The sequence below is a fragment of the Epinephelus moara genome, chromosome 13 (genome assembly GCF_006386435.1).
Source record: "Epinephelus moara isolate mb chromosome 13, YSFRI_EMoa_1.0, whole genome shotgun sequence".
Classification (NCBI taxonomy): domain Eukaryota; kingdom Metazoa; phylum Chordata; class Actinopteri; order Perciformes; family Serranidae; genus Epinephelus; species Epinephelus moara.
This window is the reverse complement of record NC_065518.1, coordinates 15,745,652-15,769,047: the sequence shown is the minus strand read 5'-3', so window position 1 is coordinate 15,769,047 and position 23,396 is coordinate 15,745,652. Positions and strand designations below refer to the sequence as shown.

The 23,396-nt window shown below is 40.3% G+C and overlaps 3 protein-coding genes across 4 annotated transcripts; all 3 read left to right on the top strand.

The window, feature by feature from the left end:
• The first annotated feature begins 1,437 nt into the window (after positions 1-1,437).
• On the top strand, positions 1,438-5,005 carry LOC126399800 (CD63 antigen-like). Its single transcript, XM_050060068.1, has 7 exons — positions 1,438-1,649; positions 2,810-2,998; positions 3,233-3,307; positions 3,729-3,839; positions 4,089-4,226; positions 4,319-4,402; positions 4,667-5,005. Exons 1-7 carry the CDS (start codon positions 1,593-1,595, stop codon positions 4,736-4,738), a joined length of 726 nt encoding a protein of 241 aa, XP_049916025.1. The 5' UTR covers positions 1,438-1,592; the 3' UTR covers positions 4,739-5,005.
• A 3,761-nt stretch (positions 5,006-8,766) lies between these two features.
• Positions 8,767-13,602, top strand: pus3 (pseudouridylate synthase 3). 2 transcript variants are annotated; one of them, XM_050060412.1, is made up of 7 exons: positions 8,767-8,883; positions 9,239-9,654; positions 9,741-10,018; positions 10,105-10,288; positions 10,405-10,514; positions 12,349-12,521; positions 13,172-13,601. In XM_050060412.1, exons 2-7 carry the CDS (start codon positions 9,244-9,246, stop codon positions 13,441-13,443), a joined length of 1,428 nt encoding a protein of 475 aa, XP_049916369.1. In that variant the 5' UTR covers positions 8,767-8,883; positions 9,239-9,243; the 3' UTR covers positions 13,444-13,601. The 2 variants fall into 2 exon arrangements, with proteins under 2 accessions (XP_049916369.1, XP_049916370.1); XM_050060413.1 differs by having other exon boundaries at positions 8,782-8,883; positions 9,243-9,654; positions 13,172-13,602.
• Positions 13,603-13,731: 129 nt separating this feature from the next.
• dcakd (dephospho-CoA kinase domain containing) lies at positions 13,732-20,308 on the top strand. The gene is made up of 5 exons (XM_050060414.1): positions 13,732-14,043; positions 16,172-16,284; positions 17,088-17,291; positions 18,722-18,809; positions 19,078-20,308. Exons 2-5 carry the CDS (start codon positions 16,173-16,175, stop codon positions 19,361-19,363), a joined length of 690 nt encoding a protein of 229 aa, XP_049916371.1. The 5' UTR covers positions 13,732-14,043; position 16,172; the 3' UTR covers positions 19,364-20,308.
• Positions 20,309-23,396: the final 3,088 nt, after the last annotated feature.

Below are 23,396 nucleotides of genomic sequence, written 5' to 3'. Positions count from 1 at the left end.
GTGCCTGGGTATTCAGAACATTTCTATTCGCTCACCTGTAGCCCCCCAAGATCAGAGCTTATGTTTGGTATGCATTTATTTGGGATAAGTAGGACCCCATAAGTATAAAAGACTGAGCATTGTCTTTGAATAGTAGGCAGTTTTTGGGAAAAACAATGTTTTTATATGGGGACATTGGGTTATTTTTAATAGTCACAAGTTTATAGTAAAGTAAAACAGTTTATATCAACGTCTGAACATTGTTGTGCAAAAACAAAATTACAAACAATGCAACAATCCAAAGGTTTGTAACTCTAAGGGTTAGGGTCATTGTTCAAGTCTAAAACTGTTCAGAACTGTTCATTTAATTGCCCGAACATGGCTGTACAAGATAGATAGCGATAGATAGACACGTAGAGGATACTTAATTCATGCCCTCGGGAAAATTCAGGTATCTTATGGATCAAACACAACAATTACAGACAATTAATGAATAAAAATATGCATAAATAGGAGAGTTAAAAACAAGAGGTGCTTAACAAGTTAAGCAAAATGAAGTGTAAGTAACAGCAAACCCAAAATGTGATGTCCTTAGTTGTAGTTTGAAAACCAGTGAGATAGAGGCTTCCAAATTTGGTATGATGAGGTTATTTGTAGTCTTGGGGACCTGAATATTGATAACACTTTTGCCAGTTTTGAACAGTTATCCATAAAATTCAAACTGAAAAACATTTTATCTTTTATACTATTTTTTTTCTGTTATTTTCAAATCCTACCTCCCTGTTATCTGGACCAGAGGTGTCAAACATATGGCCCGTGTACCAGAACTGCCCTGTTAAAGGGTCCAATCTGGCCCACTAGATGACTAGACTAAAAGGTGCCAGGTCTCAGGAGCAAGTTAAACAATGCCCACTTCATCTAAAGGCTCAGGCTGTTCACCTGTTTTGCAAAATGATGAATGTCTACAGAATGTACTTATAATTCTTACCCAAAAAAAAGGGAAAATATTGGAAGTGATGTTGCTTAAAAAGGGTGTTACTGGTCTGGCCCATCTGAGATCAAATTGGGCTGTATGTGGCCCATGAACTAACATGAGTTTGACACCCCTGATCTAGACCCTCAGTTCTATTTAAATGGGGAGCTGTAACCCCTCCATCACACAGCCAATAGATCGAAGAAGCAATGCAAAACAACAAGCTTGAAAAAAATCTGTAGAAACTTGCAGAAATACAGAGAGGATGCTGATACGTGTAGAGCAACAACAGAAAAAGCTTTTTACAGCTGTCATAGATTACATTACAAATTTTAAAACGTATGACAACACCACATAAAGGCTACTACCCTATACTGAGATCATGTCATAGTTTATGGTCCTTTTTGCACTTCATCAGTGTTACTATTCAAATAGTCTGACAAAAAAGTCATGTCTCCACCTGTGTTATCAGCCTGGTCATTTTCATAAGGTCATATGACACACTCACCGCTGAATTACGTCCAGGTGTTCAGCCTGTATCTCTTCACACTCAGACTGAGGAAGGGCTGCTGCTTCTCTCTGTCTTCATTTATTGTTTAATTACAACACTAACTTGGATTGCCGTCAACAAGACCTCACAATGTGCACGTTTTGCAGCTTCAAATGTTGCTTCGTTTTCTTCAATATGCTCTTTTTGGTAAGTGATGTGGCTAATTCTCTTAATGATTTTAAGTGTTTGGAACGGTAATTGATTACGTCTATCAAAATAATTAATAGGGATTTAAAAAAATAAGTACGGGAGACCGGGGTTGGTTGGCACACAGCTTTTTTTCTGCCTTGTGAAGGTCACAGAAACAAAAATGTGACATCAAAATATTTGCTTTCTTCACCTGCACCCACGCATGTTAAAACAACTGAAAGTTACTGACTTTTTTTGTGAGGGAAATGTTTCAGTTTTATAGTATTAAAAGTTAAAAAGTGGTCTGAGGGCTAAACGTTTTATAAAACTATGTTAGATCGAGATATTAGAAATTTGTTAATTGTAATTAATTGACAAAAGAATCAGCTATATTTTCATATGTGAGTGATTTTGGTTTGCTGCTGTAACAGAGTTTTGTCACAAAGTTGGGTCAAATGTCAGTGGGATTAGTTGGCCAACTGATTTTGGGTTAGTTAGCACATGTGGCAACAAACTGTAAAATTAACCATTGTGACTATGACTGTATTTTGAGCAACTACAACTATTTTGAAAGGTTAAAAACAATGTTTATATTGTTAATTATTTATAATTACTTTGAACGGTCAATGGCAAAATTAATTCAAATTTCCTACTGATAAATTGATTAAAATATTTGCTTTTAAAAATGGACAAATATTCAATTAAATGTTCATATTTTCTTGTTCTCGTTTAAATTAAATGTTCAAATTGTTTCTATTGGTTGCTTCATTTTTTGTTACTATGCCATTTTAACATTGTGCCAAGCACCCCCGTGATAGGGCTGGTTGGCACAAATGCACAACATAAATTTAATCACAAATAACCTAACTTTAAAAAAGTAATGTTCACATTAAAACATATTTATTTATAGCTGGAACCTTAATCTTTCATTTGCTGATAGTTAGAATATTCTAACATAAATTATACCAGAATGATACAGCAGAGACTAACAAGCGTGCCAACCAACCCCAGTCTCCCCTACAGAATAAATAAAAAAAATAAATATTTTAGATTTTCAGATTTTCTACTAAACTGCAGGTCATAATGTAGGTTGTACAGACTGGCACTGAATCATTGGGTTTAATGTTTCTATTCACAGTACGCTGCATTAATGTCCAGTTGTTCAATGTCTTTTTCAGGCATCAGGTGTTGCCCTCATCGTTATCGGAGTACTGCAACACTCGACTTACAAACACATGGGCGAGTTTGCAGGGAGCAGCCTATCCAAAATCTCTATCGTCCTCATAGCAGTTGGTATCACCATAGCCCTCGTCTCGATCTTGGGCCACTTGGGGGCATTCTTTAATAATTCTTCCATGGTGTCCTGTGTAAGTAACATTATGCTTCATATAGTTAAATGTCTCCTCATAGATGTGATTAAGAAAGTCTCTGTGGGACAATTTTGGGAGGATGGTGTTTTCACTTCTAGATTAAACACTCTGTTCAGTCACCAGACATGTTTCAACAAATGTGTCACTGACAGTTTTGCTGTAAGGTGTCTTTAAGGGATATGGGACATGCCTGACCTCTAACACTGCTCACTCTCTTTCTTTATGATCTAGTTCATCTGTATCCTGATCGTCATTATCATTCTGGAGCTACTCACAGGGGGCGCCTTCTACATATTTCGCAGCCGGGTGAGACACTTAAATCCTGAGATCAAGCCAAAACGTTTTGCTTCTCAAGGCATACAAGAGGTGGTTTGTCATCACCATAGACAGATTATTGAACAGGCCTACCAGACACAGACCCAGGGGCCAAGTGTCGGGGGCCCCTTGGCGTTCCCCCTTAAAAATGTCACTCAAATGAACACTTACCGACCAGGAAGAGACTCAAAATGACCATGAAGATATGCAAAAAGACTAGGGATGGGCATTTAAAGTAACTTCCAAATTGAAGTAGTCACATTCAATGTAAAGGAGCAATGGTTGGCCCTTTTGAATTTCTGTGCCCAGGGGTCCTGGGGGTCCATTGTCTCATAATCCGGCCATGGTTATTATAAGTACAGCTCTGGTACTGAACATAGAGAAATTAAAATCTTCTTTCTTATCTCTGTAGACTCTCCTCCTAAAAGTGAAGAATGCTATCGACTACGACAGCAAAGCAAGAAGGGTGATCAATGAATACAGCCCGGAGAAGAGACACGCCATCGACAAAATTCAGGAAAAGGTGACACACAGAGATTTACATTTTGTATGTGCTTGATAGACTGGAGAGGGGCCAGATTAACCCAGGGGCCAGGAAATATTGTAAGCTGTAAGCCTCCATGAGTCCCTCAGCTCTCTGTGCAATTTATCAGTTAGTAATCAAAAATCAGTTTGTTTTCTCGTATGTAGACTAGACTGGTTTCACAGTGCACCGTACAAAGACAGATCCCCAGAGGCAGCCTTAGTGCACTCTTCCTGTATTGTGTTACAGTTCAAATGCTGCGGTGCAGACGGCCCTGACGACTGGTCCAACAGTGTGGGCTGGGAGAACCACGACGCCGTGCCAGATTCCTGCTGCGTGCTGAAGGGTCCGGGCTGTGGTCAGGACAAGGACAAAGTGCGCACAAAGGTCTGCTGGGAAATCTCATTTCAAGTTCACATCCACATCCAATCTCTGTGAACAAACGAGGCAGTGTTTTGTGTCTGTGTGCTCTTCCTCAGGGTTGTATCCGGGCCATCAAGCTCTTTCTGTTGAAGAACCTGCTGTGGGTCGGTGCTGTCTGCATCACTCTGGGAGTCGGAGAGGTAAATAAACACTTCATGAATCAAAGTCACATGTATTTATTAAATCATCTGCAATTTCCAATATGAGCAAATGTTCGTGGCGATGCTAATGCAGACATTTGAAAAGTAAGTGGAGGATGACGTGAATGATAATAAAGCCTATCTCATGCCCCGGGTGGTGAAATACAGAATTAATTTGATTTTACGGAGAGAGAAAAGAACCTTTTTGACCTGTCGTTGAGTTCATTTGCTCCCAGTAACTCATAACCTTTCTGCCTCTTACAGGTTTTTGGAGTGATAGTCGGGGTGTGCTTGTGTCTGAACATAAGAGGAAAAAACTATGAAACCATGAGCTGATGTGTCATCGTGGTCAAGCACAGCCAACGTCCCACATCAATGATATTTTTTTTCTCTTTTTGCCCAAATTAGATGTATTTTATTTGCTTTTGCATGTTTATTCTTTCTCAAACGTGACATACAGATGAGTTGGTGTGACCCTGACACTGATAGGTTTGACAGTAACTGGTACCTTGTTGCTATGCTTGCAAACTGTGACTGACAAGTTATCCAACAGATGGAAATCTTTTGGTCTATTGTGGTGTATGCCATTGAAAACACCTGCTGTGACAGTCTTATATTAGAATTTCATGCTACAATGAATATTTGCAATAAACGTATGATACATTCTGGTCGACTGGTTCAATGTGCATTTTTAACATTTGACTTGCATCACATGGTTGCTTCAGTTGACATGTAGATGCTCGCTCTGCTGAGCACAAAATGATTTCTGAGGTGCTCTTAAAGGTCCAGTATGTAGGCTTTAGGTGGATCTACTGGCATCGACATACAGAGTGAGTCTTCTTCCATGGAGTCCACTATGTTGTTTCTACAGTGGCCCAGAACAGACAAGCTAAACACTGGCTCTAGATAGGGCCATTTGCGTTTTTCTCGTCAGCTATTGTAGTACCCTTTTTCCATTGTCACTCTTGACCGCGCTGAGTAAAGCCATGCCGCGCTGAGTTGTGTTTCCATTGTCAGTTTAGACACGCCAAGCCATGCCGGAGATGGATCTTCTATGAGGGAGGTTCAAAAGCTTGCCCTCAAGCGAGCAGCAGTGACGTCTTGCTGACTGCAGCCAACTCCCGATGACCCCGCTTCTACCCCCAAAACAAGCGCATATTTCAAGACTCTACTCCCCTCTGTCTGCAGGAGACCAGAGAGAAAGTAGTTCATACTTTTGTATCTTCTAACTGAATCAATGTGGTGTGGATTTTAGTTTCTCTCCTGCGTCCTGTTTGCATTTCAGATATCTGCTTTATTTTACTGTTTCGTGTTCGCTGTTTGCCATATTAGGAGTTGTGTGAAGTTGCTGCTCAAAAACTCAACATTTCCTTATTTTGCTGCTTCACAATAAAAGTTAAAACAGAACAAAACAACAGGGACTTTTGTTGTGAAGTATCTATAGGAAATGAACTGTATTATTACTGAATTAGCAGAACTTTGTTAGCAGCCTCTCTTCAATAAAGGCAAGTGTAATAATACGGCAGGGAGGAAGAGTAAAATCAGAAACAGCCACAGTGAGATGAAGAGCTGCAGACAACAGGCTCTTACTGCACCTCTGCAAACAGCTCACCTCCAACAGGTGAACTTCTTTTACCTGCCCTGCTGTGACATAACAGGGGACTTCAGCTGTGGCTCAGCACTCTGCTTTAAAATGTCATCACTCAAGACAAACCATCATCAGTTTAAGACACACCTCCAAGAAGGTAGCCCATGACTGTCGAAAAGGGGAATAGTTCTCCTACATGCTTGGTACACAAGAGGTTTCAGTGGGTTGCAGTCTGCAACCTCACCACTAGATGTCACTAACTCCTACACACTAGACCTTTAAAGATTTGTAAAAGTTTCTTTTCAGCCAGGAAAGTTGACTGCTGTGACAGAAGGGCTTGGTCAGGCCTGTGGATCTTTGAACTAAGCTGGAGTATGGTTCTTACTCAGCATCCATCGTCTGCAGTCGAGGCTGAGAGCCAGAGGTCATCAGGTTATTGCCATCTTTGACTCTGGTCTGAGTAACTCAGAGGGGGCAACTTACAGCGGCAGAGAAAGACCGTGCTTTCAATTGTTTTTGTTGATGTCATTATCTCGAGATCGCAAGTTCATTTTTTTAAATCTTGAGAAAACAAGCTTTGTTATCTTGAGATAATGAGATTTGACAACAACAAAAAGTTGTTTCCTCTTACTGCTTATAATGTTTACCCAAGATCAGCAGTGTTGTGCCAGCATGAAGAGATGGCATCTCGACAACTCTAGCAACCGATCACAACACATCAGACTGTACTTCAATCAAGGTCTAACACAGGCAGAAAATGCATCGCGTCTTTCTGCAAGGGAAACATTCAGATCAGTTGTGAATCCTCCCTGACAGTCATGACAGTCATCTTGAAGGCTGAAATCTGCTGTGATCAAATGAAACAGACATTCCTTTTCAAGTTCTCCATAACTATTCCATAAACTCGAGAAAACAAAACCCATTTTCTCGTGAGAAATTATCTCATTATCTCAAGAAATCTGCTTTTCTTTTTCCAAGAATCAACATAAATTAACCCACTATCACGAGAAAACAAGCTTTGTTATCTTAAAATAACAAAACAGCCTGATTAACTTCTGATCTCCAGATAACAGCGTTAAAAAATAACTGCAACCACAGCTGTTTTTGGCTTGTGAAGAATCTCACAGTAACTCCAAATAATAAGTAGCAGCCACATCATGTAAATGAAATCAGTAAACTATGTATAGTGTATTCACATTCACCAACCTATAGTTGCTTCTAAAAGGATAAAAATAGGAACATAGTGACACAATATCAAACACAGGGGAGTTCACTTTACTGAGCATGATGCTCTTGCATGCTGCTGTTTGGCTCCTAATTTATTTGGCTTGTGTCCGAACATGTCCGCTACATGCTGTATATCTCTAGAAGTGTTGAGCAGTTCAGCTATTTACATTTTGTGTGAGCAGAACCAAAGACGAAGGAGCTGGTGGTGGATCTGAGGAGGGCAAAGGCACAGGTGACCCCTGTTTCCACCCATGGGTCAGTGTGGACATGGTGAAGGACTACAAGTATCTGGACGTGTATACTGACAATTAACTGGACTTGACTAAAGACACTGAAGCTCTTTACAAGACGGGCCAGAGCCGCCTCTATTTTCTGAAGAGGCTGAGGTCCTTTAACATCTGCCAGACAATGCTGAGGATGTTTTGTGAGTCTGTGGTGGCCAGTGTTGTGTGCTGGGGCAGCAGGTTGAGGGTAGCAGAGTCCATAGGCTCAATGACCAGTAACATCATGGAGGTGGAGCTGGACTCTCTGTTGGCAGTGTCAGAGAGGAGGATGCAGTCAAAGATACGTCATCTTGGACAATGTCTGCACCCACTCAAGTCATTCCTGCCTGTTGCCATCAACCTGTACAACTCCTCCCTCAGAGTGTCGACTGCTCTAAGCCAATAGATTTAGTGCAGTAATTCAACTGTGCAATTGTTTTAGTATAGTATTGTATAGTTTAGCATATATATATATATATATTCAACATACAATGCACATAAGTGTACATATTTCTTATGGTTACTCTTATCTATTCTTGATTTATTCCATTGATGTATATATTGTAGTTAAAATTTTCACACTTACAGCCTCAGCACAGTGACAATATATATTTTATTTTTGATATTTTTAATATGTTAAGCACTAGTGTTAAACACTGCAGCATAATGCACATTTTATTTTTATTTTAATGCATATTTTAATTTCTATTTTATTTTATAATAATCATCTTTATCTATAAAGCGCTTTTCAAAACAGAGTTACAAAGTGCTTCACATGTCAATAATTAAAACAGATAACACATGAAAACAACAACTTTTAAAGAACTGATAAAACAATCTTTAGTGTATAAAAACTGAGGAAATAAAAGACAGTCTAAATGAACTTAAAAATTAAGTAAAATCAGCAAACGCTCTGTCCCCTTTAGCCATTTACAGACTTCCATTTCATACTCTTATTCTCACTTCTTATAATTCTCTATTCTTTGCACCAACTGCAAAGACTCCCAATTTCCCCTCTGGGATCAACAAAGTATTTCTGATCCTTTTTTACTCAAATTTAAGGACTAAAGAGACTAAATTTGGCTATTTAATATTTTACAGGGGAAAAGTAGTTGTATTAGAGAAAATATGCTTTATATTAATATTCTTCTCGGTGTATTTCGTTAAACATTCAGTAGAACAGTTTGTATGGTCCTCAAAAGCAGATCTAATTGCTTCAAACCAGGAAAGTTGAGGAGTAAACTACATTTCCCAGAAACCCTTTAAGCGGAAACGCGTCCGGTCTCAAAATCGGTCCGACTGCAGCAAACCTGTATCAGCATGAAAAGTAACGTGTGCGGCAGCAGCTCAGAAAACTGACTGAAAACACGAGTTTATCAGCAACATTCAAAGTAAAATAAAAGGTAAATACACTGTATTTTTTCTCGATATTATTTAAAACCACCAACAGTCTTTATATCTGCTAAGAAACATAGCACACGAGTTAAGCTAACAGACAGTGTGTGTAGCATTTAGCTAGTAATACACAGTTCACTGGACTCCAGCAGGCTGTCTGGATGAATATTGTGGTAACATCCATTTGTGAATTAAGCAGAAGTATAGACTATAATAGTTCACTTGGTTTGACAGTGTAACATTTAAAAAATGTAGCATGTAGCTGAGTAAGTGTTCATCAGCTAGCTAACAGATCTGCTCCCTTTTAGTAGAAATACTCAAGCTGTCCTCTCTAAATTGTTTCTCTTCTCACTTATTTACCAGGCAGCATGTCAGAGGCTTTAATCCAGAGAATAAAGGAGCTGGAGGCAGACTTGGAGAAGCTCAAGTCCCAGCTGAAGGACAAGAGTGAAGCTGGAGATGACATGAAGTCCAGTCCAGCTCCCAGTGAAAACACAGACAGCAGACCTGATGGAAACACCAGCAGCAGTAAGAAGGGGAAGAAGGCAGGTAAAGATCGTCCCTTTGACTTCTCCGCACACCCTCGTCGCCATGTGGCTCTGCGGCTGGCCTACATGGGATGGTCCTACCAAGGGTTTGCGGTTCAGGAGAACACAGACAACACTGTGGAGGCCAGGCTGTTTGAAGCTTTGCTGAAGACGCGGCTGATTCAGGACAGACAGAGCTCCAACTACCACCGGTGTGGTCGCACTGATAAAGGAGTCAGTGCCTTTTCTCAGGTGAGTTCTGAGACTCATGTTTGGTGCTCCAAAATAAAACAACAATATAAAGTCCTCCATACATTAACTCTGTCTCTTCTCCACAGGTCATCACCATCGATTTGCGCTCCACACAGTTTTGTGGTGGACTGGGCGTCACACTCCCTGAAAATGTTGATGTTAGCACCAAAAATAAAGCTACTTCCTCTGAGCTTCCATATGTGAAGATGCTGAACAGAGTCCTGCCCCAGGACATAAGGATCTTGGACTGGGCGCCAGTAGCAGACGGCTTCAGTGCACGCTTTGACTGTCAGTCCCGCACGTATCGCTACTACTTCCCCCGCGGATCCTTGGATGTGGCGTTGATGGCAGATGCTGCAAAAAGGTGGGTGAAGACACACAAAGTAATGAACACTGACGTCCCTCCTCGAAGTCACAGTTCTGATTTGAGGGTCTCTTAACACCCGACAGATACGAGGGCACTCATGACTTTCGCAACCTGTGCAAAATGGACGTGGGCAATGGAGTCCTGCAGTTTGAGAGGACCATCTTGTCGGCATCAGTCAGGCCTGTGCAGGCTCAGCACGTCTCCAGCACGGACCAGTATGATATCTTCATATTTGAGATCAAAGGACTGGCCTTCCTGTACCACCAGGTATAAAGAGACACTCATTTGGGTCTTTTTTACACAATTTTTACAGCTCTGCTCAGCAATAAATTCTGTTCATTTCAAACTTATTGAACGGAAATCCCTGTTTTCTTGTGATGCAGGTTCGATGCATGATGGTAGTGCTGCTTCTGATAGGGCAGAAACTGGAATCCCCAGAGATAATTAATCAGCTCCTGGATGTTCAGAGTAACCCCAGAAAGCCCCAATACAGGTAAATATATAGGAGTCATTAAACTCAAAAGTTTTCATATCCAACTAAATAAACCATGGACTGATAGCCCAGGGCCACAAAAAGTTACTCAGTGTCCACCAAACATCCTCTGCAGATGGCCACCTGTGGACACTAAGGGCTCATTTATGCTCAACATTAGACACAGACACAGACAGAGCCTTCTGCCCATGCTCTGTGTTCATTTCTTCCATATTTGCGTATGTTTTCTAAATGCTTATGGATGCAGATGAAACGGAGCAGTACCAGTGTAGATCATGGAGACAGTGTAGCAGAGTTTAAGGGAGGTACAATCGCAGGAGATGAGGAACAAATTTAAATAATGGTGTAATGGAACGAATTGGTAATATGATGAAAAAAAGTCTCTGTTTACATGTTAGGATGTGTTTAATGGCCACACAGACCATCCCCATCTACAATGCTGCCTCTGTTTAAAGGTACGATATTACGACCTCCTCCACAGCTGCCTCATTTGTTGTTGTGTGAAACTTTTGACTCTGCCCTTTAGTGCCATCTATTGGCTGTATCTATGCCAACATGAAGTACGCATGGAAGTATAAAGGCAGTGCGTATTTTCGTGCGTAAAGGGTATATAAATGAGCCTTAAGTTTTATCAGGTCTGTCTTGAGAATGACACTGCCTGTCTCAATGTGATTACCTGTCAAAATAAAGGTTAAATAAATAAAAGTATCCCCATACTTCCATCCTTCATCAACAAAATGTTACAGTTCCACAAACATGTCAATTCTTTATGGCTTTTAGTTCAACATTCTAAATAAAGCAGCGAGCAGTACTTGTCGCCATTTTTTTGGTTTAACAAGTTACTGTGTTAACTGGTGACTCTCAGCTGAATGCATTGTGGTTGCTTGTAGTGACGGCAGCTGTTGAAAACACCAACAGAACATGTAACGTTAGGTATCCTCATAACAGCTTTCAACTGGGGCACCCTTGAGCTCACCTGATAGAGCAGGCATCCCATGTACACAGGCTTTGTCCCTGCTTCAGCAGCCGTAGACTTGATTCCAACCCATGACCCCTTGCTGCATGTCATCCCCTCTATTTCTCCCCTATTCATTCTAATAACCTGACCTATTATTTAAAGGCAAAAAAAGCCTTCAATTTTTCTTTAATCAATTTTAAATACATACTTATCTGTGTGTATTATCTATGCCAACCCATTATGCAAGTTACTACGAGAAAACACGGACACACTCTGCTAAAATTCACCAGATAACACGGCCACTTGTTACACCAAAACACCTGTTAGCTGCCGCTATGTCAGGGCTACTGAAATATGAGTTTGCGAAGCCTACTCAAACTGTTATCCTTACAGAAGAATCAGAAACACAGAAGGCAGAAAATGAAAAAACAAAGTTGGAATTATGTGTTTTTAGTTTTCTACTGCTTTATTTTTATTGCAGACTTGATTGACTCAAGCACTTTGCTGGGAGGGAGGGAGGTAGACTGTAAACTACAAGACTGAGAGAATATATGTACCACAGAGAAGCTCAGTTTTCAATTTAAATAGCTATATATTTTTATTTTGTTAATGTCTTTGATTTATTAAAGTGTCAGAGTTAAGGAAAGCTGTCTTAAGTTGTGTTAAATTGTTTTTTTCTGTTTTGTTTTTCATATAACTTAACATATGGCCACCAAATTTAGGGGCTGCATGGCCTTAGCATCTATTCTATGTCCTGCACAAGTATAAATAATAAATGTTCTGTGCAAACTAAATCAGTAACAGTGACAACAATACAGTTCAACTACAGCTGCATTTGTATGAATCTCTCTTACACATCTCCATTCTTGTCTCCAGCATGGCAGTAGATTACCCGCTGGTGCTGTACGACTGCCACTTCGAAGGTTTGAACTGGAAACAGGAGAACGAAGAGGTGAACTTCGCTCTGTCTGCGCTGCAGCAACACTGGACCCAGAGTGCGGTCAAGACCCACGTCCTCTACGGGATGATCCAGGGTTTGGAGGCCATAGGTGAGACGTTTAATGAGATCAACAGACCCTGACAACCTCAACATTTTCAGCTGTTGTCTGTTAAATTTCATCATAAACGTGATTATAATAAAAGCCCTGTAGGTTCACTGAAGTTTTCAGACAAATGGAACGACTGTGCTATGATGGTGGCTGTGATTTAAGGGCAGGTGCCGAGGGGAAGATGTGCAAAGATTCACAGCATTAAGAATATAAAGAATATGCAAATATATCTTCTAAAAATGAAAGAGCAGAACCGTTTCACCTTTGTGCAGCAATGTGTAAAATATTACTCAAGGTTAGTGCAGACATTCACAGTATTAAGTGTAAATGGAGTATGTGCAGTGTGCAGAGACAGTAGTCTGAAAGGTGTGTGTTAATTCATTCAGATCACTCATTACCATAACAGCTTATCCTGTTAGAGGCAGCGAGGGTGCTGGAGCCTATCCCAGCCGACACTAGGCGAGAGGCGGGGTACACCCTGGAAAGGTCGGCAGACTATCACAGGGCATAGAGACACACTCACATTCACACCTACAGCCAATTAACCTACATGTGTTTGGACTGTGGGAGGAAGCCAGAGCATCCACGCTGACATGGAAACTTCAAAACATTAGATGGGTATATATTGTTTCACCTCTCTCCACCCACAGGTGGAGCGTCCTCCGATCATTGCTGGCTTGTAGAAGGCAGCAGGCAGAGAAACTACCGGCCCCTGCTGGAGCGTCCGTGCTGCGAGAGCCTGGAGTCCAGAATAAACCATTTTGTCAAAAGAGGCAGGCTGGAGTGGGAGGAAGGGGAGAACGGAGGTGAGATGGTCCATCGAGGGAAAAGGTCCAAACATTCCCATGATTCGCCCAGTCTGCCTGTTTCTTCAGAGATGCCATCGTCTAAACAAAGTACAGAAAAAAAGGCAGAGGACTGATAATGTCTTAGAGGAGAAAGTTTATTTTGTTGTCATTTTTGCTTATGAGAAAAGACATTTACATTTTATTTTGGGAAACAAAACGATGTATTTACCTTTTTTATTTCATAAAAACTGCGTATTTACATTTTCCTTCAGGCAAATCTTTGTTTTGCTTTGAAATAAATGCGTTTTGGATAATGTAACTGTGGTTGAGATTGATTTTCGCCTTAATTTGTGAACGGGATCTCGAAACTAGCCAGGCGGAACTAATGTAGGAAACTCCGGAAGGTTTTCGAGGTGGCGCCTGTCAAGCTAAGAAGCTAGGTCACTAGAAACCAGTTAAGTAACGCCACAAGTCAGAGTTAGAGACAGAAATATCCAGCAACACGACTGTCTCTAACATTTTTTTATCTGACTATACGTTACACAGGACGAACCTAAAATGGCGGCGGCTTCGTTTCATCGAATATTTGTGGTCGCTTTGACCTGAACAGGACTTGTGCTAACGTTAGCCTGTTAGCATCACTGGTTGTTTACTGCACCAGCCCCACCACTGTGGCTCTGCACGGATCCCTACTGTACATTCAGTTCATTTAAGGAGTATCACACGTTTAAGAGGTAAAACTAAAATACATATTAGGAGTCTTTGTGGATAATTATAACAGAATAAGTTTGGTAACAACCAGTCATTGTCTCTAGTATTTAGTTGCTTTCAACGGTAATAAGCTGTAAAGCCTGGTCAGGGTTTTAGTCAGGAATTATATTATTGTGTTACTGCCTTACTGTCTACAAATTCAATTGTGGCGTTATATATATGTAGATCTTTTATACTTGTATACATAGTAGTTACGTTTATGTCAACCTGTGTTGTCCTTGTTTTAGCTTCTGTGTCTATATTCTGTGCAAGTACATAGAGAGTCACAAAAACTGGAGTCATATTCTTAGTATGTGTACACACTTAAGCTGATTCTGGTTATTAATAAATAACTTCAGAGCTGTCAAACCAACCCAAGTTTGCTTGTTAGCCAAGTGGTAAATAAACTGAATGTAGCTCAGCAGCTCCACAGCAGGGGGCGTGTTGTTAAACCTCATGACTGTCAATTAGTAATAAATTGAACTAGTGAAAACATCTAGATATTTCCATAACTTTAATCTGGTAATATCAAACACTTTTATGTTCCCCTAGTTAAGGTATTTGTCAGTTTAATACTGTAATAAGTGTCTGGATATTGATAGCATTGGTTTTGCATTATACCACTTATATGAAACTAGTTATGTGTAATTAAATTACAAAATAAATGTAATCAGCTAGAGTTACTGAGGAAAAAATATGTATATGAATTGCAGTTGCTAATGAAAATGTTGGTGATTACAAAAGGCTTACATCCATATATATGGGGTGTACCCACTTCTTTTTCTGGCCGTTTACAGTGTACCAGCCTATCAGCCGAAAAGTCATTGCAAAATATAGGAGAGTATACCCACCTCCTCCTCAGTAACCTAACCCCTCATCAACTACTGCTAAATCACTGGTTATAACTGTTTTTGGTTAAAAAAAAAATTAGATGCAGAGTTAATATTCATTCTGCTCCTTTGCATCTTTTCGTCTTGCACAATGTTTTCTTTTGGCACAGCCTATTTCCAGATACGTTTCAGCTTTTTTGCCCAGTTAAAAACATTTGTATGAAAGTAACCAAATGCAAAAAGGTACATTACTTTGAAGCGAATAAAATAGTTACATTACTTAGTACATTTTTAACAGGGTAACTACTGTAGTAATCTGTAACCTTTTACATTTTACGTTTCTGGTAAAAGACTTTTTAAACATTACTGAGGCTTTTGATCTTGCACAATTTGTATCTGGACACATCAGCGTAGTCACACTTTGGACCTAGTGTAAGGTTTTTGCGTGTCTGTTAGTGAAATCCATTCACTACCTTATTTGACATCTTATTTACTGTTTCACCTACATCAGGGAGAGAAACAAGGACAGCACGTCTTTCTCGACACATCAGCCCCGGAGCCTTACAGGATTTTAATTTAAGACTGCCTGATGTTGTCGATCTGGTTTTTAGGCAGGCATTTTCAGTGGGATGTCTCACCGAAAATTTTAACAGTGCACCTCAGGACGTCTTGGATTTGGTGGCGCCAGCAAAAACTCAGAGGTGTTACAAAAAGAGCCATAAGACCTTGATAAATGAGGAACTGGTAGCCCTTAGGAGCTTCAGAAAACTAGAACGCCAGCCAGTGGCATCACTCAAGGCTTCATGTGTTTCATAAAGCGTGGAGAGACAGCCAAACCTACTACCAGTCCATGATGTCAGCTGTGAAAATTATTAACTATTATTCTAATTTGTTTGCAAATAATAAGCATAATTCTAGACTATTTTTTGCCATGGTTTCTAAACTCACAGCATCATCAGGAGGTCAACATTATTTTAGCAAGTTTTAATGACAGGGTGGATGACATAAGAATTAAAATATTAAAAATTATTCTTTAACCTTTTCAGCACTACATAATTTGCTGTATATACGTCATGCACAGCCTGTTTATTTGTCTGCTTTTATTTCCTTTTGTGTATTTTCACTTTTAAGACGTTCCCTGACAATCTACAAGTTATTTAATGCCACCTTTACAATTTTAACTAATTTCTATCTAGTTTCTGTGAGTTACCATAAATATTGTCAGTATTATTGCTTTACTGACTTTAGTGCTCGGATACATCTGTCTGTGTCTTTGCTTCAGGATGTTCCTGGTGGGGCTGACGGGAGGTATCGCCTCAGGGAAAAGTGCAGTGTCTTCAATGCTGCGGGAGCTTGGATGCCCCATTATTGATGCTGATGTTGTGGCCAGGAAAGGTAGGCGAATATCTCTCCCCTGCAAACTATTTAGAATTACAAAGTGCATTAAAATATCAGTCATCATCTAGCTGAACTCTTATTCAGACTCACACATGGAAATTGGGACTCAGCCATATGTCCTACGTCACAGACTGTAAGATATTGTTATACTGCAATGGACACACAGAGGTTGGGTCTGTAGGAGGTTCATTAGGACCAGCGCTTGGAGAGAGTGCATGAATCATGAAGGCTGTCTCTGCTGACTGCATTGATGATGGCGTTGTTATGTGGTGAAGATATAAAGGTCACAGAAGTAGGTGAAGAGTGCACAGCTGCATGTAGGAGAGAATATAAGTCATTAGGCTAAAGATGTGATTACACTCAGGTGGTTGATGAGTTTGGAAGAGTGATGCATTCACTTGAGAGGAAAAATCTGCTCTGTTTTTGTGAATTAACGACATAATAAACTTGTAAATTCAAATTTTTCTGAATTAACAAGCAGATTTTTTTCCATGCCGGCTTGTCTCAGAAACCTGAGACAATAATCTCGTTCATTTGGAGAGACAGAGCAGAATTTTTTCCTCAGTTGAACGCATTGCACTTCCACTGATGAGTCTATTAAAAAAATGATTTCAAAATCTTCTTATCCACCTTCTTACCCTCATTTTGTCTTTTGTTGGTGTGCCATTTTTTAACATTTCAAACTATCATTCTGTATGCTACATTATTATGTTACTGACCACAAATCAACAATTTAAAAAGCCTTTTTGTGTTTTCACACACTCTTTTGTTAATTAAAACAACTGCCTTTTCTTTATCAGTTGTGGAGCCGCACACTCCCGCCTATTCCCGCATCGTCTACCACTTTGGGCCAGAGATCCTCCTTGAGAACGGGGAGATCGACAGGCAGAAGCTGGGCCAGCTCATCTTCGCCAACGAAGAGAAGAGGAAGCTGCTGAACTCCATCACACACCCAGAGATCCATAAAGCAATGCTCAAAGAGATCCTGTTCTACTTTCTCAGAGGTGAGGGAGGAACAGAGTTTGGCTCAGATATCAGTGAACAGAGAAATGGAGGATCATTTACTGAACGCGAGCCAAAGCTGTATTGTAGTGCAGCAGAACGGTTTCAGGCTGTTTCTCACAAAACCGTATGAATTGCTCTCTGCGAGCCGAACAGAGAGATATTTTAGAATATTGCCAACATTTTATGAGGAAGAAAGTGACTGAGATAAAGGCAGCTGCACAAAGATCTTTTGCTGTAAACATTTTCAACCTTAAAGGAATATTTCACCCTCCAAATGATCGTTTGTATATCAGTTACTCACACTCGTATGCCTTCATGATAGATGAAGAATCCAAAATGGAGGAAATTCTTAATTAAAAGGGACAACGTTTAACAGAAACAACAGATCAACAACTGGATCGAGACCTTCTTGTAGAGGTGATCTCGGTCTGGTTACAAACGAACTCTGGTGCGGTTCGTTTGTGATCCGAACCAACTGCAGTCACATGACACATTGTTTGGGTTAAACATGAGCATGTTACAGTCCTGGAGGATTATTAATGTGCACCTCCTCCTGTACTGCCTTAATATGCACATTCAGCACATCCAATGCATCAAAACATTGTTTTCTAGTTGGAGCCGCGCCTCGTTTTCAAACTGTATGGTTTGACTAAAATGAACAATGACAGCAATATAGTCCACGATGAGCAGCGCTAAAATCAACCTGCGTAGTTGTCCCTCCATTGTGACATTAGAAAGTGTCACATTTATCTTGCAAGTGTACTCTTCTTCAACGTTTTGTTTACTTCCTGGATTTTTCCCACATGGAAATTCTGACCAATCAGGAGCAGCTTTCTTGTGCAAGGCATTTTATCTGGTCTGCTAACTGCTGCCGTGAGAACACGAGCCAACTCTAGATAAGTTTTACTTTTAATTCAGTTCCCTGTTGGTAAGGGCTGTCTGTTTGGAAAGTCCTGAGCACACGACTTGATAAATGAGGCTTGGATAAACTGCATAAGTTGTGTGGGAGTTTGTAAATGAATATTTTGATGTAGTTGTTGATCACAGACCTCTATGAGTTCAGTTCATCCAGATTTATTTCTGTCTTTGGATTCTTCGTTCATCACGGAGGCATGCGAGAAAAAGTTTTGGTTACAAATTCAACATAACATGAGCTGAGTAGTAATTAATATACAAATGGTCATTTGGGGGGGTGAAGTATTCCTTTAACTTAAGATACACAGCGCAGTACCAGCCATGACTCCCACTCGCTACATTAATTCTTTAGCGTCTCTATATATGTCAAGTGCCTTAAAATAAACTCCTCATTTACCACGTGCTGTATGTTGTTAAAAAGTAATTAACTTAATTGTGTTACCGGTGTTTTCACGATGTTAGAGTGTAAATGTGTTGACACTAATGAATTCTGTTCCCCGATCCGTCTCCGTAGGGTACCGCTACGTGGTGCTGGATGTTCCCCTTCTCTTTGAGACCAGACGTCTCACTCAGTTCCTGAACCACACTGTAGTAGTTTACTGGTAAGACCACTCACTTTCCCCTCATTTTCCCCGTCACTTTAGAGTTGAACTTTTTGAGTGTTTATTTACAAGTTTCATATTTTCAATCATTAGATATTTGGAAGTTTGTTTTTGACATAAACTGGCCATTAAGCCCAGTTTTGTGGGTTATTGGTTACCTCTCTGCAGCCCTCTGTGTGCCTCATTAGCATGACTCACTGCCTCTGGGTTTTTTAACAAGGCACCCTGGCTGCACCATAAATAACCTCCATTGTCTGTTCCTTTTCAGTGACCCTGCCACTCAGCTTCTGCGCCTGATGCAGAGGGACGGCCTGACCCAGGAGCAGGCCGAGCAGCGCGTGGCCGCACAGATGCCGCTCAATGAAAAGCGCGGCTTGGCCAACCACGTTATCGAGAACTCGGGCAGCCGCGAGGACACCCACCGGCAGGTCCTGCGATTGCACACGAAGCTGGAGGACTCCATGGACTTCCTCTTAGTGAGGGTCATTGCTATTGCTGCCACTACTGGTCTGGGTGGGATACTGCTGTACGCAGCCAAGATACTGTTGTCCTAACAGAGGACAGATGAGGGGAAAGAAAGAGTTGGGTCCAGGATGCGGTCAGAGATGTGTGAGTAGTGGCAGGTGAACGCACGTCGGGCGGTCCCGATGCAATTTACTGTGAGATTAGTTTCACAGCACCCACCACTACAGCTCAGTGGTGTGACGTGCTCTGTTTGCGGTTAACACTGACTTACATTATTGACACAACATGCACTGACAAATGTGGAATAGTGTGAAGGGGTTGAATGTGCAATTTCAGGTGGTTTTACTCAGAGACATTAAAAACATGAAGGTGATACCGTAGTGGCTTCCCGACACTCTCAGCAGTGAATCACAGTTTGGGACCTAAAAGCTGGTTGAATTTTTATTTTGTTGCAGCGGTCGACTCATAACTAACATCAGTGAACGAGCAAAAATTGACCATTGTTACACCACTGTTACACCTTTATGAAGATATCCAAATTAGACATTTTGGGTGATAGCATGGATTAAAACACCAGAACGTAGAGAGAGCAAAAGTCACTGCGGTTTCTGCTCCTTTCATTCATATGCAGTTTACAACTGTAAGTACAAAACGCAGCGCTGTCCCCACTGATGGATACGTTTTAAAACAAATGGATCACCCATCATAGACAAAGTAATTTAACGCCCAACGTGAATGATCCGATGCTCACAGAATACGTTATTGATTGTATACTAATGACCTGTATAATGAAGATATATGGCAGAATGTATTTGACAATCCATTTTTTAATGGGAATAGACAGAGTGAATTTACATGAATTAACAGACTTTATATATATATTTCACTGTATTTTCTTACACTTGAAGCTGCCCTCTGTAAATACTGAGTCTGTGGTTTTGTTTCTCTGTGCACATTCACTGGTAACTAAAACATTTGTAACATTAGCCGTTGAACTGAAATATAAATGATCCAACACTACTGTTTTAAAGTGACCTCTGTCAAATGCTTTGAGTTTTTTATATTCATTTTAGTGCTGGATGCCCGTTGCCCTTAACATATTATATCACTATTTTCAAATTTATCCGATGAAGGTATTTGTGGTCAAATCTGCAACTTACACAAGTGTGTTTTGGAAACTCAAAATCTCCAGCTGGTAATGTACTATACAGTGAAGTAGCAGTCTAGTAGTTAAACTTGTTTTGTTTTTTTTTAAGTTTGCATATTCATGGATTCTGGATTTTTTAATGAGAGAGAAGGAGTATATATAATTTCAAGAATCTTTAAGAAATAATTGAACTTTCTTTGTTTAAAACCCTTATCAGATTTTAATGATCATTCAAAGCACAGTCATTTATATGTTTTTAAAACATGTCTGCAGGGACTTTGGTCCACTTTAGTCAAGATATTAGTCAAAAGTTAAAACAGAAATTAAAGTTGGGTAATTCAGCAATTTAGCAGTGGACCTTGATTATGTTAAGGGACTTACAAGAGACAGATTTGAATAAGAATGGTCTGAATTGAAGCAACAGCGGCTGAGATTTCATGACTTTTAGTCACTAGTACGGGTCACACTGCAAAAAACACTGGATCCAACATTAACCATAATGCAGCTTGGTAGTTTAGTGTTTGTTAGACCTTCCCCTTCCTGGTAGATGCCAAGTCTGTCAAACCCCACACACTTTCAGTTTGTAATGTCGGCTTTCTGTTACATAAAATCAGGCCCAATCTAGGGTAACCCTGATGATGTCTCTGTGACATTATTTTCCTTTACTTAAGAACACTCTCCTCAGTATGGAAGCCCATTTGAGCTCATTTGACAAAAAAAACTTAGTCATTATAATGAGATACTTTTCTCAAAATAAGGAGTTAATATCTCAAGGTAATTAGTATCTAAAATCTTGAAATAATGGCTTAGTATCTCAAAATAGAGATAGAAATAATACTAGGTCATTATTTTGAGAATGTTTCTCATTAACTTGAGATGCTAATTCTTTTAACATACTAAGTCAATTTGAGAAATCTCAATATTTTGCAATACTAAGTCATAATTTTCAGAAGGTTTGTCATTATTTTGAGTTACTACGTTATTATTTTGAGAAAAGTTCTCATCTTGAGTTACTAAGTCAGTCTTTTCAGCTATTAAATTGTTTTCGAAACAAGAAATTTCAGTATTTTGAGATAGCAAATGATTAATATGAGAAATTTTCTTAATATTTTAGATACCAAGTCAGCAATCTGAAAAAGTTTCTAATTATTTTGAGAATAATTCCAGATACTAAGTGATTCCAATTTTATGAGATACTATATTAGTATAATGAGGTAGTAAGGCTGGAGATACTTGCTTTTAACTACGTGTTTGCGTGCACATGATGGCTGCCTCCCATCACTTCCGGCTGTTTGGAGTGCTGGTTGTGCTCGTCCTCAGAATTTAACGTGATTTGTCCACAAGATGTAATACACACATGAACAGTCGGGGCAGCGTTGGCAGAACAATAGAAAAAAACTCACCATTGTCGAGATCTGCTTTATACACACCGTCTATAATGGTGTCATTGGCCATGTCATTGAGCTAGTTTGCTGTCTCTCTCAAATAGCTGCCTCTTAGTCACTCACTCTACAGCAGAAACTGACACTTCAAAATAAAAGCTCTGTGCTGGAAATTCACTGTACTGTAAATAAAGTGTGTTTTTTTTACAAACTTGACACATTTGCAAGTCACTTGCAGCCCACGACCCACTTTTGGATCTCGACCCACCAGTTAGAAACCATTGATTTACAGGATATTTTTTTTATTCATCTTTTTGGCAGAAATGGGCTTCCATACTTCAGAGCCACAGAAGACAGTATGTAAATGTTTTCACAGGCTGGGTAGGACTCTTGAGAAGCAAACTGATCATTGTGTAAAATGATTTTCCGAAGTTTCAAGTCCTCACATTTGAGAAGTGAGAATCGCCCATATTCAAATATCAAAATAGCTGCTGATTAATTTTCAATTGATCAACTAATTAATAATCAGCTAATTGTTGCAGCTCCAGCCCCTGTGATAATGCATAATCATATAGATGATACTGAAATGCATCAGCGACCAACTGAATACTCTTTACAACACAACACTGATGTGATCACATCCTGCAGGAGAATGTCTCGCTGACAGTCCTCCAGGAGAAGAAAATAATGAACTTGTGTTAACGGTCAGTTGTGATGTCCTTGCTCTCGTCCACATTAGAGCTTGGGCATGAAAATTCAGGCCTACGGGCAGGCGTGGTGACATCATCCTGGCACTGAGGTCCCAGGAGCCTGCGTGGCTCACTTGGCTCCGTCTGAAGCCCCTACTGGTTTGCTATTTGTTTTTATCAAGCCACGGGAGAATTAATGCAAAGTGACTGTGGCTGCGGTGGGCAGTGGGCGGGGGGGGGGGGGGCAGTGAACCAAAGCTACACATACATATGTAACACACAAAATCACTGCCACACAAACAATGTCGTCCTTTTTTCACACATGCAACATACAAAAGTCTACGTAGTACGACCAATCGCAGTGTGACAATCAATCCAGGGTCAGAGCCGTGATGAAGAGCGTGGTCTATTCTTAGGTTGTTTTTTAAAAAAGAAAGATAAAAAAAAAACGGTCTGTGCCGTGATCCAGGGGGTAACATGCTTTACTGGGCAGCCAGCTGTTCAGCAGAGATTTCCAAGTGTGCCTTTTCTCAGCCTTGTTCTCACATAGACACAGGCCAGATGCAGAGCGAGGAAGGGAGACTATATCTGTACCAGCAAGTGTGAATGCTTCAGGCAGAGAAAGGGTGGCGAAGTCTCAGTCTGAATATAAATTGGGTTTAATTCTGAAGGTGTCTAAGCTAAAAGGTGAAAGTCTGAAGTTGCCTTGTTCCACTTTGTAAAGTGCATGGATGCAGGCACAACCCCGCCGTATTATTGTGTGCGGTGGGTCCTCTCCGGGAGCAGAGCAAATAATTTCCTGATGGCAGGGGGTAAAGACTTCTATAATCTCACCATCATGTTCAGAGAGCTGGCCTACGGCACCACAGTGTGTCCACATTTTGGAATCTCCTATCTGAGTGCT

Bases quoted from the DNA above. Each gene is read 5' to 3' on its own strand.
- dcakd (XM_050060414.1), top strand. From the start codon at position 16,173: ATGTTCCTGGTGGGGCTGACGGGAGGTATCGCCTCAGGGAAAAGTGCA. The intron at 16,285-17,087 runs GTAGGCGAATAT...TTTCTTTATCAG, and splicing joins TGATGTTGTGGCCAGGAAAG to TTGTGGAGCCGCACACTCCC. The intron at 17,292-18,721 runs GTGAGGGAGGAA...CCGTCTCCGTAG, and splicing joins CCTGTTCTACTTTCTCAGAG to GGTACCGCTACGTGGTGCTG.
- LOC126399800 (XM_050060068.1), top strand. From the start codon at position 1,593: ATGTGCACGTTTTGCAGCTTCAAATGTTGCTTCGTTTTCTTCAATATG. The intron at 2,999-3,232 runs GTAAGTAACATT...TTTATGATCTAG, and splicing joins ATTCTTCCATGGTGTCCTGT to TTCATCTGTATCCTGATCGT. The intron at 3,308-3,728 runs GTGAGACACTTA...TTATCTCTGTAG, and splicing joins TCTACATATTTCGCAGCCGG to ACTCTCCTCCTAAAAGTGAA.
- pus3 (XM_050060413.1), top strand. From the start codon at position 9,244: ATGTCAGAGGCTTTAATCCAGAGAATAAAGGAGCTGGAGGCAGACTTG. The intron at 9,655-9,740 runs GTGAGTTCTGAG...TCTTCTCCACAG, and splicing joins GAGTCAGTGCCTTTTCTCAG to GTCATCACCATCGATTTGCG. The intron at 10,515-12,348 runs GTAAATATATAG...TCTTGTCTCCAG, and splicing joins CCCAGAAAGCCCCAATACAG to CATGGCAGTAGATTACCCGC.